This window comes from Ambystoma mexicanum, chromosome 2q (genome assembly GCF_040938575.1).
Source record: "Ambystoma mexicanum isolate Mex_15411 chromosome 2q, UKY_AmexF1_1, whole genome shotgun sequence".
Taxonomy (NCBI): domain Eukaryota; kingdom Metazoa; phylum Chordata; class Amphibia; order Caudata; family Ambystomatidae; genus Ambystoma; species Ambystoma mexicanum.
This window is the reverse complement of record NC_090924.1, coordinates 150,254,072-150,266,964: the sequence shown is the minus strand read 5'-3', so window position 1 is coordinate 150,266,964 and position 12,893 is coordinate 150,254,072. Positions and strand designations below refer to the sequence as shown.

Sequence of the window (12,893 nt, the reverse complement as noted above, 5' to 3'; positions counted from 1 at the left end):
TATGCTGTTAAGGGTGATTTCTTTAACCTTCACAAGACGGCAGGTGCAAAACATGTAAATATGTTGATACTAAGCATAAAAAACATGCCAATATTCTGTGTGTTTATTACCTTTCACTTTCAGGTTTGCTCGTGATTCAGCAGTTTCAGCAACAAACTTGATCTCTGCGGCATCTCCTGCCTGAACACTCTTAAAAAGTAATGCATAGGTCCTTCCTGCAAAGAGAAAAAAACAACGTTATAGCCAAAACATGAAATATGGTGAGTTTTAGGAGATTAAAAGGCCCTAGTTTCAAAATGCTGCTAAGTGAAACCAGCCTTTTCAATATGCACATCCCTGATTAACAATGAAACCCTCAGTGTTATTCTAAGTTAAGTGGGATATTTGCTGTGCACCACTGCCATTTGCATGGTCAGCAGGTACTCTGGTGGATCTGAAACAGAGGAGGATGGGTTAGGTTTGTGAAGAGAGAAGTAAAATGCAAGATAGCTTTGCTGTTGTTTAGATGCGTGCAGACCAGAAGCACTCTAAGCTCTGCAAGTGTTCTGTGTCGAGACCACAGAGGTATTTGTGTCCAGTGGGAAGCCTAGTCCATCCGTAGCACTAGGATGTATTGGCTGGAACTGTGATTTGTAAGGTGGCTGTGGAAGTGTAACCTTCTGTTGGGAGGGTTATTCAATTGCTGTGTGCATGTTGCTTAGTTGGTATTTGCTTAGTTGATATTTGTATTGTGTGTTGGAGCATAGAATTTGAGTTTGTTACAGCGGGGAGTAGTCAGTGGAGATCTCCATGGGCCTTTTGACCATTCATTTAGCATGGCTGTGCAGATATTCTTGTAAATGTGCAACTCGGAAGGGTAAATGTGAGGAGGAATTCTATAGCACTATGATATGGGCTGGTATTCCAAGCAGCGGACAGCATGCCACAGCTGGTCCTAAATCACATCGGCGAAAGACCGGGGAAGCCATACGAGAGCAGGAAGCATTGAGTACCACGTTAACAGTGGAGTGAAATTGCTCCAGTGAAAAACCACAATAGGACAACCAGAAGAATTGCAGTGGGACACTTGCGTGCAAAATTACATTGGTACAAGAATACAGTGGGGTACACAGAAGCAAAATTACAGCGGGGTAACATTACGCAACAGTGTGGAATATTTCGCTGGGAGAGTTCACAGTCATTCTGCAAGCAGTAGAACTCTCGGCTGTGAGCACAGGTGCTGCATAATCCTTCTCTACCTGGACATCTCACTATCTAACTATTGAGTGTGTGTCTGCTACTTAAAGATGCATTGCTTCCTACAAGCCAGCAGTGCCCTTTTCCTCCACCCACTAAGCTTCAGAGGGTGCATTCCAGGAGACTGTCATTAAAGGGACCATCACCGTTAAGGCTGATTTCACTAGTCACCTGTAATGTAGGTATGATAATGTATGAGCTGTGCATAAACGTTATTGTATGGGGCTCTAAGAGGAAGGAAGGGCTCTGAAATGACCCATCTCCCTATGCATTTCCCTGACGCTGGCATGTGACTAGACAGAGCAGGCTTTGGGGAGGCCAGTGACAGGGGAGTGAATTTCAGAGTGATCCATCTGCAAATCAAGCACGCGCTAGCCACCCACTTTTCACTCCCCTCATCTAAAATGTGCCTTCAGAAGAGGGAAGAAACTTTTGCACGCATGAAGCACTATCACTGCAGGAGAAAATACCCTTTGGGCCTGATTTACAAAAGCGTTATGAACGCTTTGTAAATCAGGCTCTCTGAATATTGATTCAGGTGCAAATAGCTCTCCTTAACATATTTCTTGTGCTTTTTACAAATTCAAGTTGGAATAGGGTTTCGTCACTTGGTCCCAGACTAGAATTTGAGTGACGAAGAGGACATCCTCTGCACTCATACCACCCATTACCTGCTTGCTCTTACTGCTTAAATTAATATTTATCCTTGCTCATTTAGATTCCCTGTTTTGTAGCTGAGGTTTTAGGTTGTCCACGAAAAGATCGAACAGAAAATACTGAGGCAGATAATGCAGAATTTCTTTTATTCTAATATTTTACTTGAAATGCCGGCGAACGCCCCCCAAACTCCTGCAACATCCTCCCAACGTTAATATATGCCTTTACCCCACTGCCCATCTATTAATTTGCTAAAAAGTTGAAAAATTAGAATAAAAGAATTCAGCATTTTCAGCCTCAGTTGTTTTCATTCTTATCTTTCTGCGGATACCGAGGTTTTACACCTCTGTCAATGTCAGATATAGTAATCCACAGAGTGAGCTATATTGTGATGTTGATGCATTTCTCAGATATGCTACAGCGATGCATATGCCTAGTATGTCAGACCCATCTGTGCTGTCAGAATCCTCAGCACACTCCATCAGGACAATCCCAAAAACAATGAAAAACAAGGAATTCTAAACTTTAACTCAGAGATCACCAGGTACCTTCTGAATTAAGTGTCAAAACCTGGTCAATTACTAAATCTATGTTTTGTTCTTGTGACGACCAATCAGAATGACATTATTCTTATTTCATATGGTCGATCTCAAAGGCATCAATGGCAGCAAGGGGGAAGACCATGTGTACGTAGGTCATATGTAGAGGGTAGACCCTGGGCAGCCACATGGAAACTGCCCGGAGATGCCAGGATCTTATTTAACCAAATACAGTGCATGTTTGCACAATATGCTGCTATTACTGCATGTTACTAAAGATTGTTTTAATAGCTGATGTATACTTAAAATAAAAGTGCTTGTATTTATCTGTAGCAGTATTAATATCAAGTTGTAAATGCCCTCCGATGGCAGGCCTTAGGGTCTGGTCTGAATTATATTCAAACCATCAAATAAATAAATAGTTTTGCGGCCGATTGAAATGCGATTTTGTAATATCACACATATTGATAGAAAGTTGGAAGGTGAGAGCCCTGAGAGGTAGGGTGTGCCTTCCATGTCTTCTTGGGTGTTCTGTGTTGAGGAGCATCTCTGTAAATTGTAGTGCATGTTAGGCCTTACGGTATCCTTACTGCCTTGCTGTGCCATTTCACTTCTCACCTCATACTACTCAGATCGACTAGGCAACTTACACCAGCTAGCAGCCCCTCCCAGTACAAACTAATAGTATAATAACTCTACACCTCTTCGACCAACTTGTATAAGACACCTTCCAGTGCAGCCATCCACACTGTAGGGGCACATGAAGCTCCCTTCTGGATATAAACCTCGAGTGCCCTTGACATAGGTATTCAAGAAACGTACCAGGACAGAGTGGTTTTCTTCCAATGAGCTTGCATCAACAGAACCGCAAAGCAATCTTACACTGATCACCCTATCCCCACCAACAAAACCAAACCCATTGCCTTGCATATCCCAAAGCACCAAGGTTCCATGCAAATGGCAGTAGTGGCCATGTAGCACCCAATAAGGTAACATAACGTTATTTCTATAGCCGAAAAGTGGGGGAATATAATACAGTGAATATAACAGAAGAAGCACAGAAGTACATAGACATTGAAAGCAAACACTGATGGCTCCTATGTCAATGTCAATGTCTGCACAGCCATACTAGTGCATTATTAGGTATATGAACTGTATGGTGACTCTGTAGCTCAGAGTGCCTGAGAGCCCCAACTACATGTTTTCAGGATAAGCAGAGAATGTCCATAACTTACTTTTTAAAAAAACATTATTTACATTTTTAAGAACAAGTAATTTTTTTTTTGTTGCTTTTATCAATCTTTTGATTTTACAAAGTAGTTTGCTTCGTGTCCTTTCTTTTTTCTGTGTTCTTTTAGTTTCTGATTATCGTTTCGTTTCCCACCATTACTTTATGCATTCGAGTTTTCTGTTAGGCGTTCTGGGACCTTCTTTGCGCATTCATCTAGGGTGGCTTTTAGAATTTTTGCCGTCGCTATGGACCACGAAGTCCTAGACCCACTCATTAAGCGAGACCACCACACTTCTTCGTCATATTGAGAAAAAGGTTCCAATAGGGGGCCGAGAAAGGATCTTCTCCATATGATGGTCTTTGGGCAGCTTAAGAGGAGGTGTTTTACTGACTCTTTTTCAGATTGGCTCTTACACAGACGACAATGGTTTGTAGCAGAGAGGCCCCTTATGGCCCGGACCTCGTTGGTTGGCAGTAAGTTGAGCCTAGCCCTGAGGAGGGTTGCACGTAAGACTCTGTCTGGAAATCTTTTGAATAATTCGAGAGTCGAGTCCAGTTTTTTCGGTTGGGCAGGTAGGTGTTTTAGGAGTTTGTTTTTTTCTGCAATTGTGTGGGTTTCGATCCAGTCTTCCTGGTCCATTTTCTTTTTTATTTTTATTGGATTTCTGGTCAGAGTCTCTTCTGTGCATGCAATGTTTTCTAGGGAAATTCTTTGTTTGGATGCCCATGTGGTCAGCATTTTGCAGGTCTCGTTGTTCATTTCTGTGTTTATCAGGTTATAGAGCGGAGGAGATTCAGGCATGAGAATTTTTCTGAAGAGTGACATTTCTCCGGCCTCTTTGGCTGCTTTCAGGGATCTGAGGCCTTGTTCTCGTCTGATCCCAGCGATCGGCGTCGAATTAGGAAGCTGGAGTACCTTCCGCCAGAAGTACCCCTCCAATTTTCCCCAAATCGCCGTGGGAAGAGTGGGCAGGGCATCTCCTCCATAGACCAGACAGGGGACCACTTTTCCTTTGTAGAATTTCAGGACCGGTAGCAGAGAGAATCGTCCATACTTCCTGTCGATGATCTGCACTTGTGTTGTTAGCTTTCGTGTTTTTTCCCACAGATGTTTCTGCATTGCGACTTCTGATTTGGAGCTATCCATCATCACACCGAGGTATTTGTAGTTTTTGACAACCTCCAAGGCTGTTTTTTCGATGTGCCAACTCAATTTCTTTTTTGACTTCTTCCCTGTTGGTTTTTCCATTATCAGGATTTTTGAATTTTCTTTGTTAATCTCCAGATTGTTAGCGGATCTGTATGAAGCCAGATTGTCTAGTTGTTGTTGTAGTCCTATTTCTGTCTGGTCAAGGAGGATGATGTCATCGGCGTAGAGAAGTCGACCCAGTGGAGTTTGGCCTATTTTTGGAGGGAAAGATCTTATTCGGTTTGCACTTTCTTTGTAGTCACCCAGAAAGGAGATAAATAAGGCCGGGGCCAAGGGGCAACCCTGCTTGACTCCTCGGAATGTTGGAATGACTTCCGAGAGTAAGCCTTGGTGGTTCAGTTTAACTCGCATGGAGGTTTCTTTGTGAAGGGCTTTGATGGGTTCCAGTAGCGATGGCGGGCAATTCCAAGCGGACAATTTGGACCATAACCTCTCTCTTTCGACTTGGTCGAAAGCCTGGGTAAGGTCTATGAAAGCTAAAAAGACATTCCCAGAACCTTCCATGATTTTGCTCTTCAGAATGCTAAGGATCAAGATGTTGACTTGAGTTCCGCAGTTTTTCATGAAGCCCGCTTGGAACGGGTCGTTGCAGTCAGCCGATTTTGCCCAAGTTTGAAAGCTCCTTTGTAGGAACGAGCCGTAGATTTTTCCAATAGTGTCCAGCAAGTCAATGGGGCGGTAGTTTGCAGGGGCCGACCTGTCTCCTTTCTTGTATATAGGTGCGACGACTGAGGTGGACCAAGAGACTGGAATCGAGTTGGACAGGGTACAATTCTGAAAGACTTGACTGATGAAGGAGGCCCATTCTGACAGGTGATTTTTCAAATCGATGTTGGTAATTCCATCGGGACACGGGGCTCTTGAAGATTTTAGCCTTCTTATGGCTGATGTAATGTCTTCGATGTCGGAGAAGTCCTCCCAAGTATTGTGAACCAATGGCGGGGTTGTACTGGGAGCATTCGGCTCGGGGAGTTTGAAAATAGTGGAGAAATGAGTTGTCCAGGCAACCTCGCCAACGCAGTTTGATGTTGAGGAGGATGTTCGGTTGTCATACTTTTTTATCAGTTGCCAAAAGGCTCCGGAATTTTTGTCCGCCAATTTCTTTAGCATTTCTTCAGTGTCATGTTGGTATAAGGCCGATCGATGGAATCTTAGCCAGGATTTGTAGCTTTTTTGCTCTTGCAAGTAAATTTTCACTGCGTCGCTTGTTTTTAAGTTTGCCGCTTGTCTCTTCAGTTTCCGAAGTTCTCGCCTTCTGAGTACTAGCTCTAAGTTATACTCATGCAGCGGGTTGGTTGAAGGCCAGTTTTTTTGTGTGGTTTCACGTAGTATGGAATTAGCAGAGGTTTGTAGTCTGCTAGATGATTAGGAGGCCCAGATTCTCTGTACTGTTGACTTCTGTATGTTTTCGTCAGTTCTCTGATTCTTTCGCTTGTAAGTCTGAGTCGGTTTCCTTGAGCTGTGGGTTCCGGGGCTTCAGGCAGCAATACTCTTGTGCTATGCTCCACCGGCCAGCTGGCTTTAAGGATGTTGTGATCGCTCTCAACGGTCCGCAGAATCTCGAATGAGGTCATCCTGGCTAACATCTCCTCGGATGTGAAGATGTAATCTATAGTCCTCTTTTGCGCGCCTCTTTCCCAAGACGGAATGGGGTTTGATGGGAGGAGGGCCTCTTCGATGTTGTGGAGGTTTCTGGTATTCATCAGTGTCTGTTGATATATAAAAGGGATCATTATACTATATCCCATTTTGCTGATCTAATTACATATATGGAAGTGTGTGCCCCACATTCATAAAACCTGCGGTCTTGAAAAAATAGACTCAGTGTTAGTTATTTCTAAAAAATACTTTCAATTTTTAATCATTATTTCATCATTAGTTCAAAAATATATAAAAACACTTATAAAAGTGTTTGGTATGAGTAAAACCCAACCTCACACAGCATGGTACTAAACAACAATACAAATAGTATTTGTATTGTTGTTTAGTACCATGCTGTGTGAGGTTGGGTTTTACTCATACCAAACACTTTTATAAGTGTTTTTATATATTTTTGAACTAATGATGAAATAATGATTAAAAATTGAAAGTATTTTTTAGAAATAACTAACACTGAGTCTATTTTTTCAAGACCGCAGGTTTTATGAATGTGGGGCACACACTTCCATATATGTACTTAGATCAGCAAAATGGGATATAGTATAATGATCCCTTTTATATATCAACATATTTAGGTCACTCCCTGACCGTGTGGGAACATTTTTTGTAATAGGGTGTTTTGCCTTTTATGAAGTACTATTCATCAGTGTCTGCCATTTCTCCCCTCGTGACTCAGCCTTGGTTTTTTCTCTCAGGTAGATGTTTTTTTTACTTTATTTTGGGCACGTCGCGTTTAAGTCACCGCTTATAATTATTTGCACTTCTTCTTTGGCTGCCAAAATTCCATCAATCTCTGTTTCGATGATGTTAAGGAATTTCTCGTCCGTGATCGACTGCGGGTTCCAGTACGCGGTGATTATGGCCAACCATTGGGTCTCATTTTGGTTTTTGTTTCTGTTCTTGTATTTCTCGGCCTTTGCATCGAAAGAGGGAGCCCATTCAACAAGGACTGCTAGGTGGTTTTGAGTAGCGGCCAGTCGTTTCTTGATTGAAAGACCCACTCCGTTCCGGACTGCTATCAAGAGACCAGAGGACGGGCGTCCCAGACGACCCTTGCTGGCAGGGGCAACCATGACAGAAAAACCATCGATACCTGGTTTGTCAAGCAGCCATGTTTCTTGTAGCATTAGAATGTCATATTCCGCCAGATTGACTTCACTCGGTCTTGTAAGGTGACTGAAACCTCTTGTGTTCCAAGACATCATTGTGATGTCTGAGCGGACTTGAGTCGTTGTGTGTTGTGAGGCTGTTGAAATTGAAATTTGGGTCGTTTCTCTGTTTTGCAGACTCACTGCTGTTGATTGCTATTTTGTCGTCGAGTACTTCGGCGCTTTAGGCAACCACGCTAGGAGTTGTTTTATAGGCGCGAATGATGATGCAGAGTTTGAGGCTTGCGGGGCTAACCTCATGCTCGTCTCTTCGTTTGAGGTAGCATTCATTTCATTTCTTGATGTTTTTGGAAAGCCTCTTGGAACTGGGCTTGTGTTACTTCCTTCTCCTTCTAACTCCGATGGATTTAGGTTTGCTTTCCTTTTAGGACCTGAGCCCTCTTTGGCAAGATCGTGTGAGTGAGCTGTCCGTTGGCTTGAAGGTTTGACTTTATCATAGGTGCTACAGTTTGTTTCTGTTGCGGGTTGGTATTTGGTGGACTGCGCGTTCGTCGCAGAATTGGTTTCCTTTTCAGCAGTACTTGTCCATTCTGTGATGGTGTACCCGCGCTTGAGGAGATCGCTGGAGTCGGCTCTTGAACCCCTTCTCACCGCGTGAATTTTGACGTGGAGGAAGCCCTTAGCCCTATGCCCTTTATGGTAAGGTTCCACTAGCGTAAAGTGGTTTAAGGTTTTGGAGTGTTTCAGGATTTTTAAGACCGTTCCTCTGTTCAATGTTATGGCTTCTGAATTTTGTGGAGTCTGTTCAATCTTGAAAATAATAGACAGCGGGTAGTTTTTCTTAGGTCTGTGGACTCGTGAAGAGAATTTTAGTCTGTTCGGACTAGTTTGCCTTTTTGGGCTGTAGCGTCTTCTTGGGCTGTCCGGACTACTTCTGCTTCTTTTCTTGTGGTAGTCGTTATCCTTTACTTCCGCTTCTCTTTGGCGGTTTTTTGTTGGTGATAGGCGGTTTCTTATTTCTTGTGGGCCTCTCGGGTTTCTGGGGGTATTAGCTTGGAACTCGTCCTTTCGAGGGCCGCTCTGTCGTCTACGTTTTTTTTGGAGAGGAGAGACGGGCTTGTTGCTTTTGGATTGGCTTTTTTGGTAACCAAAGTGCAAGTTCTGTGGTTATGCAGCACTCGTCGGTGACAGGTGGATTGTTAAGTTCATGAGGTTGTCTCTCATAAAGTCCTCCGTTGTTATTGGGGACTTCCTTGAGTTGGCTGGACTCGAGGATTCTTTCTGAGGCGCACCCGATGATGTTAGTCTCGGAAGTTCTTTTATTTTGGGCCTGGCTGAAGGGCTGGTTTGAAGCGGTTGGAGATTTAAGGCCTTATGGGCACCACACTCTGAGGTTTTGTCTGTCTGTAGTGATGCCTTTGCTGTCTCCACCCTCTTTGGGGACGTTGAAACACCGTCCAAATTTTTACTGTGGTTCTGGAATTCCTGCAGCTTTGTATGTTGCCCTTTAGGTTGTGGGTGCGGGGTAGAGGGCTCTCGTAACCCGTTTACTGTCGGAAGTACGTTGGTTAGGGCAGGAAGAGCCGGGAAGGACAGGCTCTCTTTTTGTTCGTTCAGAAGAGCCAGAGAGTTGACAGAAGACTGCTTGTTACCCGGCCCTCGTTGGTGGGATGTCAACTGTTGCCCGAGTGGGAAGCTGTTTTCTGTTTGGGAGCCTTGATCTGCGGAATCTTTGATCTCGATGGGACTCTGACTTGGCTGCGTCGAAGTAGGGGTCACTCTGGTGGATGTGAGCAGGATTTTATTGAAAAGTTCGGAGTCCAGTTTTTCTTTTGTTGCAATGTACCCTTCCAGGTAAATCAGTTTCATATGGGTCATTGCAAGCAAGGTAGTTTGATTTTTGAGTGAGTCACTTATTGCCTCATATAATTTGCGAAACGGGGCAAGTGCGATGGTAATTGCAGACATTAGGGTTGCTATGTCAAGCCGCTTGGGAGATGACTCTTTCTGAGTTTCGTCCTGTTGCCGCTCCCCTGATTTGCTTTTTCTTCTTGAAGTTCCCATGGGCGGTGTCAAGAGAGGGGATGGATTTTGCTCCCGACTCTTTATCCTATCTCTCCAACTCGAGTCCCTTGCGATTGGAGATAGGTTCACTTGTTGTGGGGAAAGGTTGATGGGGGAGCTGGTCTGGTTTCCCTTTCCGTTTCCCTGATTTAAGGACGCCGAGGGGTGTTCTGTTTGAGGAAGAGGTTCCTTGGAAGTCTCCGCTTGACCCACATTAGGGGAGAGAAATTCCGGCAGCGACAGTACATTTGAAGTAAGCAATGGCAAAGGGTTCGGTGTGGTGGAGTTGGGGGTGACTGGCTCCAGAGCTTCACAGTTAATAGGGTCCGTATAGTTGATAGGAAATGCTGGATTTTCAGGGACTGGTGAGGTTAACGGACCCGGGGGCGCCTGGGTTGCCTCTCCTGTACAAGGAAGATTTAGATTTATTGTAGTTTCAGAGGTCGATTTGGGCAGGCATGCTTTGAATTTGTGCTATTGGGTGCTCGATGGTTACTTCTAATATCTCTGCGTCCGTAAGTTCTTTTAGGACGTCGTATTTTCTTTTCCCTTGGCTCACAAAGTATTCCTTCAGGGAATTGCATATCACCGTGTTGGACAAAGATTTCAGGGCAGATGTTTTTTTTTTTTGTTTTGGGCGGTTTGTTGAATGAGTTTTGATTTTTTTAACACTGCTGGATGTGCCGCCTTAAGACCCGGTCTTGGTTTGTAGTTTTTTTTCTTAAGAGGAGGAGTCATTGAAGGTGAGGTGGAGGACTCCGTAATGTCTAATTCCACGATCGAGTCGTCTATTTGGACACTAGATTCCGAAGACGGGGCTTGCAGCCTTAGCCCCTCGGACAACGTCAAATTTTCTTCTGCTGGGCTCCGCATTGCTCCGCCTTTACTTGGGGGCGGGGTCGCGTTTTCGGAGGCATGGAATAAAGCTGTCGTCCGCCTCTGTTCTGATGACGATCCTTGGCCCTCCACACCCTCTGGTGCGGCGGGGAAGTTCAAGCCCGATACATCGACCGGGAGATGCGTGGATTCACACGGCGAGTGAAGGGCGTTCGTAGATGGTGACGAGGAAACGGTAGGCGGAAGTCGGTTCCTGGGCTCCGAGACGTGATCCTTGCACGGCTCGTCCGCAGACCCAGGGAAGCAACTCAAACCGGCAGGCGAGTCCCTCGCAGTCCGCCCTTCGGCAGGCTGCACTGGGGGCGAGCCGGGAGTTTGCCCCGCCATGGGTTGCGCCGGCTGATGAGGCACGTCCTTTGCAGGTGTCTGTGAGCATCTCGAGGAGTCTTCGGCCTCTTCCGGGCTGCTTGAATTAGTAGACTCTACCGTACCCGTGACGGCTGAAGTGAATGTCACCTGGCTAAGGGGGGTAGGAGACCCCACTCGTAGCATCGAAGTTACTGGTGATGACAGCCCGCTAATGGTCCCTGAGGCTCTGGTACCCTTGGGGGCTCTGGTGAGAGATAGAATTAGAGGCGGGCAATCTCGAGAGCCTGTGGTCAATCGGGTCGATGAGCCACTAGAAGGCTCTAGTTTGTTATGTGAAACGCTGGTGCTCCGCGTCCGGCGCCGATCTTCCTCCTGATCCAAAGGCGGTTTCAGGACCATTGTTGGGAAGCTGCTCGTCCTGCTCACGGACTGCCACAGACTGCAGCTACTCAACTCTGCTGCCAACTCTGCGGCCGCTCCGCGGTTCTGAAGGGGTTTTATGCACCTCCCACACACACTGGAACTGCAACTGAAGAGAGACTCGGGTCTCTGTAGGGAAGGCCAGAGTAGACTGCCACAGACTGCTGCTACTCAACTCTGCTGCCAACTTCTATACAGAAGAATAAATTCAATCCAATTCACTAGAATATTACAAAAATTATTTTTAAGATGAAAAAAAGAAAAAAGCACAGCGAGAACTACAATTCAACAAAACCATATATAATAAATAGAAACCCACACCCACAAACAAACAAAACAAACTCACCAAAAAAAAACATTAAAACCAGTCATGCGCAATCATGTGGTCAAGAGCCAACACATAGTCAACTTTCAGATTCACCATACAATTCATTGAAGGATGTCCATATATTGGCATAATCAACATAACATTCTCTTCTTCTAAACATCAGCTTTTCATACGTGGACAATACAACTAACTCCCTCAACCAAGTATCAATTTGCGGCGTATTCCTTGTTTTCCATACTTTTAGTATTTTTTTCTGTGCAACCACCAGCGCCCTGACAACCCATATTCTCAGATTATAATCCAATCCCATACAACATTTATTTAGCCTCAGTAATGTGTATTTGGGGCACCTCAAAATCTCATCATTCACAACCAATTCAATCCGATCAAGAACTTCTCTCCAAAACAATGAAACTCTTGAACATAACTTAACATTTAAAGACACACTGGTCCTCATTACGAGTCCGGCGGTAGCTGTGCCGGTAAAACCGGCAGGCTGCTGCCGGACTCGTGGTGAATTACCGGCGCCGGACTTGCCGGAATTACCGGGGCAATACAGCCATAGTGGTCCGGTAATTCTGGCGCCAGCATTCCGTTACTCCCCATTCCCGTGGAGTCCCATAGGACTCCACGCGGATTGGGGGCCGCGGAAACACCGGCACCAGGCGGTAATGGTGCCGGAGTTTCCGTGTCTGCCAGGTCAGACCTGGCGGGTGTAAAAACACACGGCCACAGAACTTATGGTTAGCCGGTCCGGAAAACGGTGCGGGTAGGGTTTTACCGGCACCGGTAAATCTGCACCGGCTAACTTGTAATGAGGCCCACTGTTCAAATATATTTAGTATGGGGAACCTAAAAACATGGAGTGGATTTAGCTCTTGAGGACTGTACCTCTTATGTAGCTGATATACACTATGCAAGTGCCCCCATGAAATGGTTCATTTTTAGTGACTTTTCATATGGATATTTTTCAGTGTGTGGTGATATGAATAGGCCCATATGTGAACTTCGCAGTCAGCCATCCAATAGCACACTTTTTAGCTCACCTTCTTGGCGAATCTTGACGTTGTCCCCGGCTTTCAGTTTCACGTCATTTTTATACCACTGTGTTTGAACCTCATCATGTGAAATCTGGCAGAGGAATGATGCACTCTCCTTTTCTGTCACTTGCACATCTTCAAGTGGCTTCACAATTTCGATGTTACGGGCTGTAAGAAAGACACTCCATTACTTT

At 45.0% G+C, this 12,893-nt stretch overlaps 1 protein-coding gene across 12 annotated transcripts in view; it reads right to left on the bottom strand.

Moving 5' to 3' along the window:
* Nucleotides 1-12,893, bottom strand: part of OBSCN (obscurin, cytoskeletal calmodulin and titin-interacting RhoGEF) — a 3,169,051-nt gene that overhangs the window by 2,149,707 nt on the left and 1,006,451 nt on the right. For all 12 annotated transcript variants that reach the window (XM_069647058.1, XM_069647065.1, XM_069647061.1 and 9 more), the window contains 2 exons: nt 12,706-12,867; nt 111-215 (listed from right to left, as the gene is read on the bottom strand). In XM_069647058.1, coding sequence (XP_069503159.1) covers nt 111-215; nt 12,706-12,867 — 267 coding nt within the window. The remainder of the gene's footprint in view (nt 1-110; nt 216-12,705; nt 12,868-12,893) is intronic.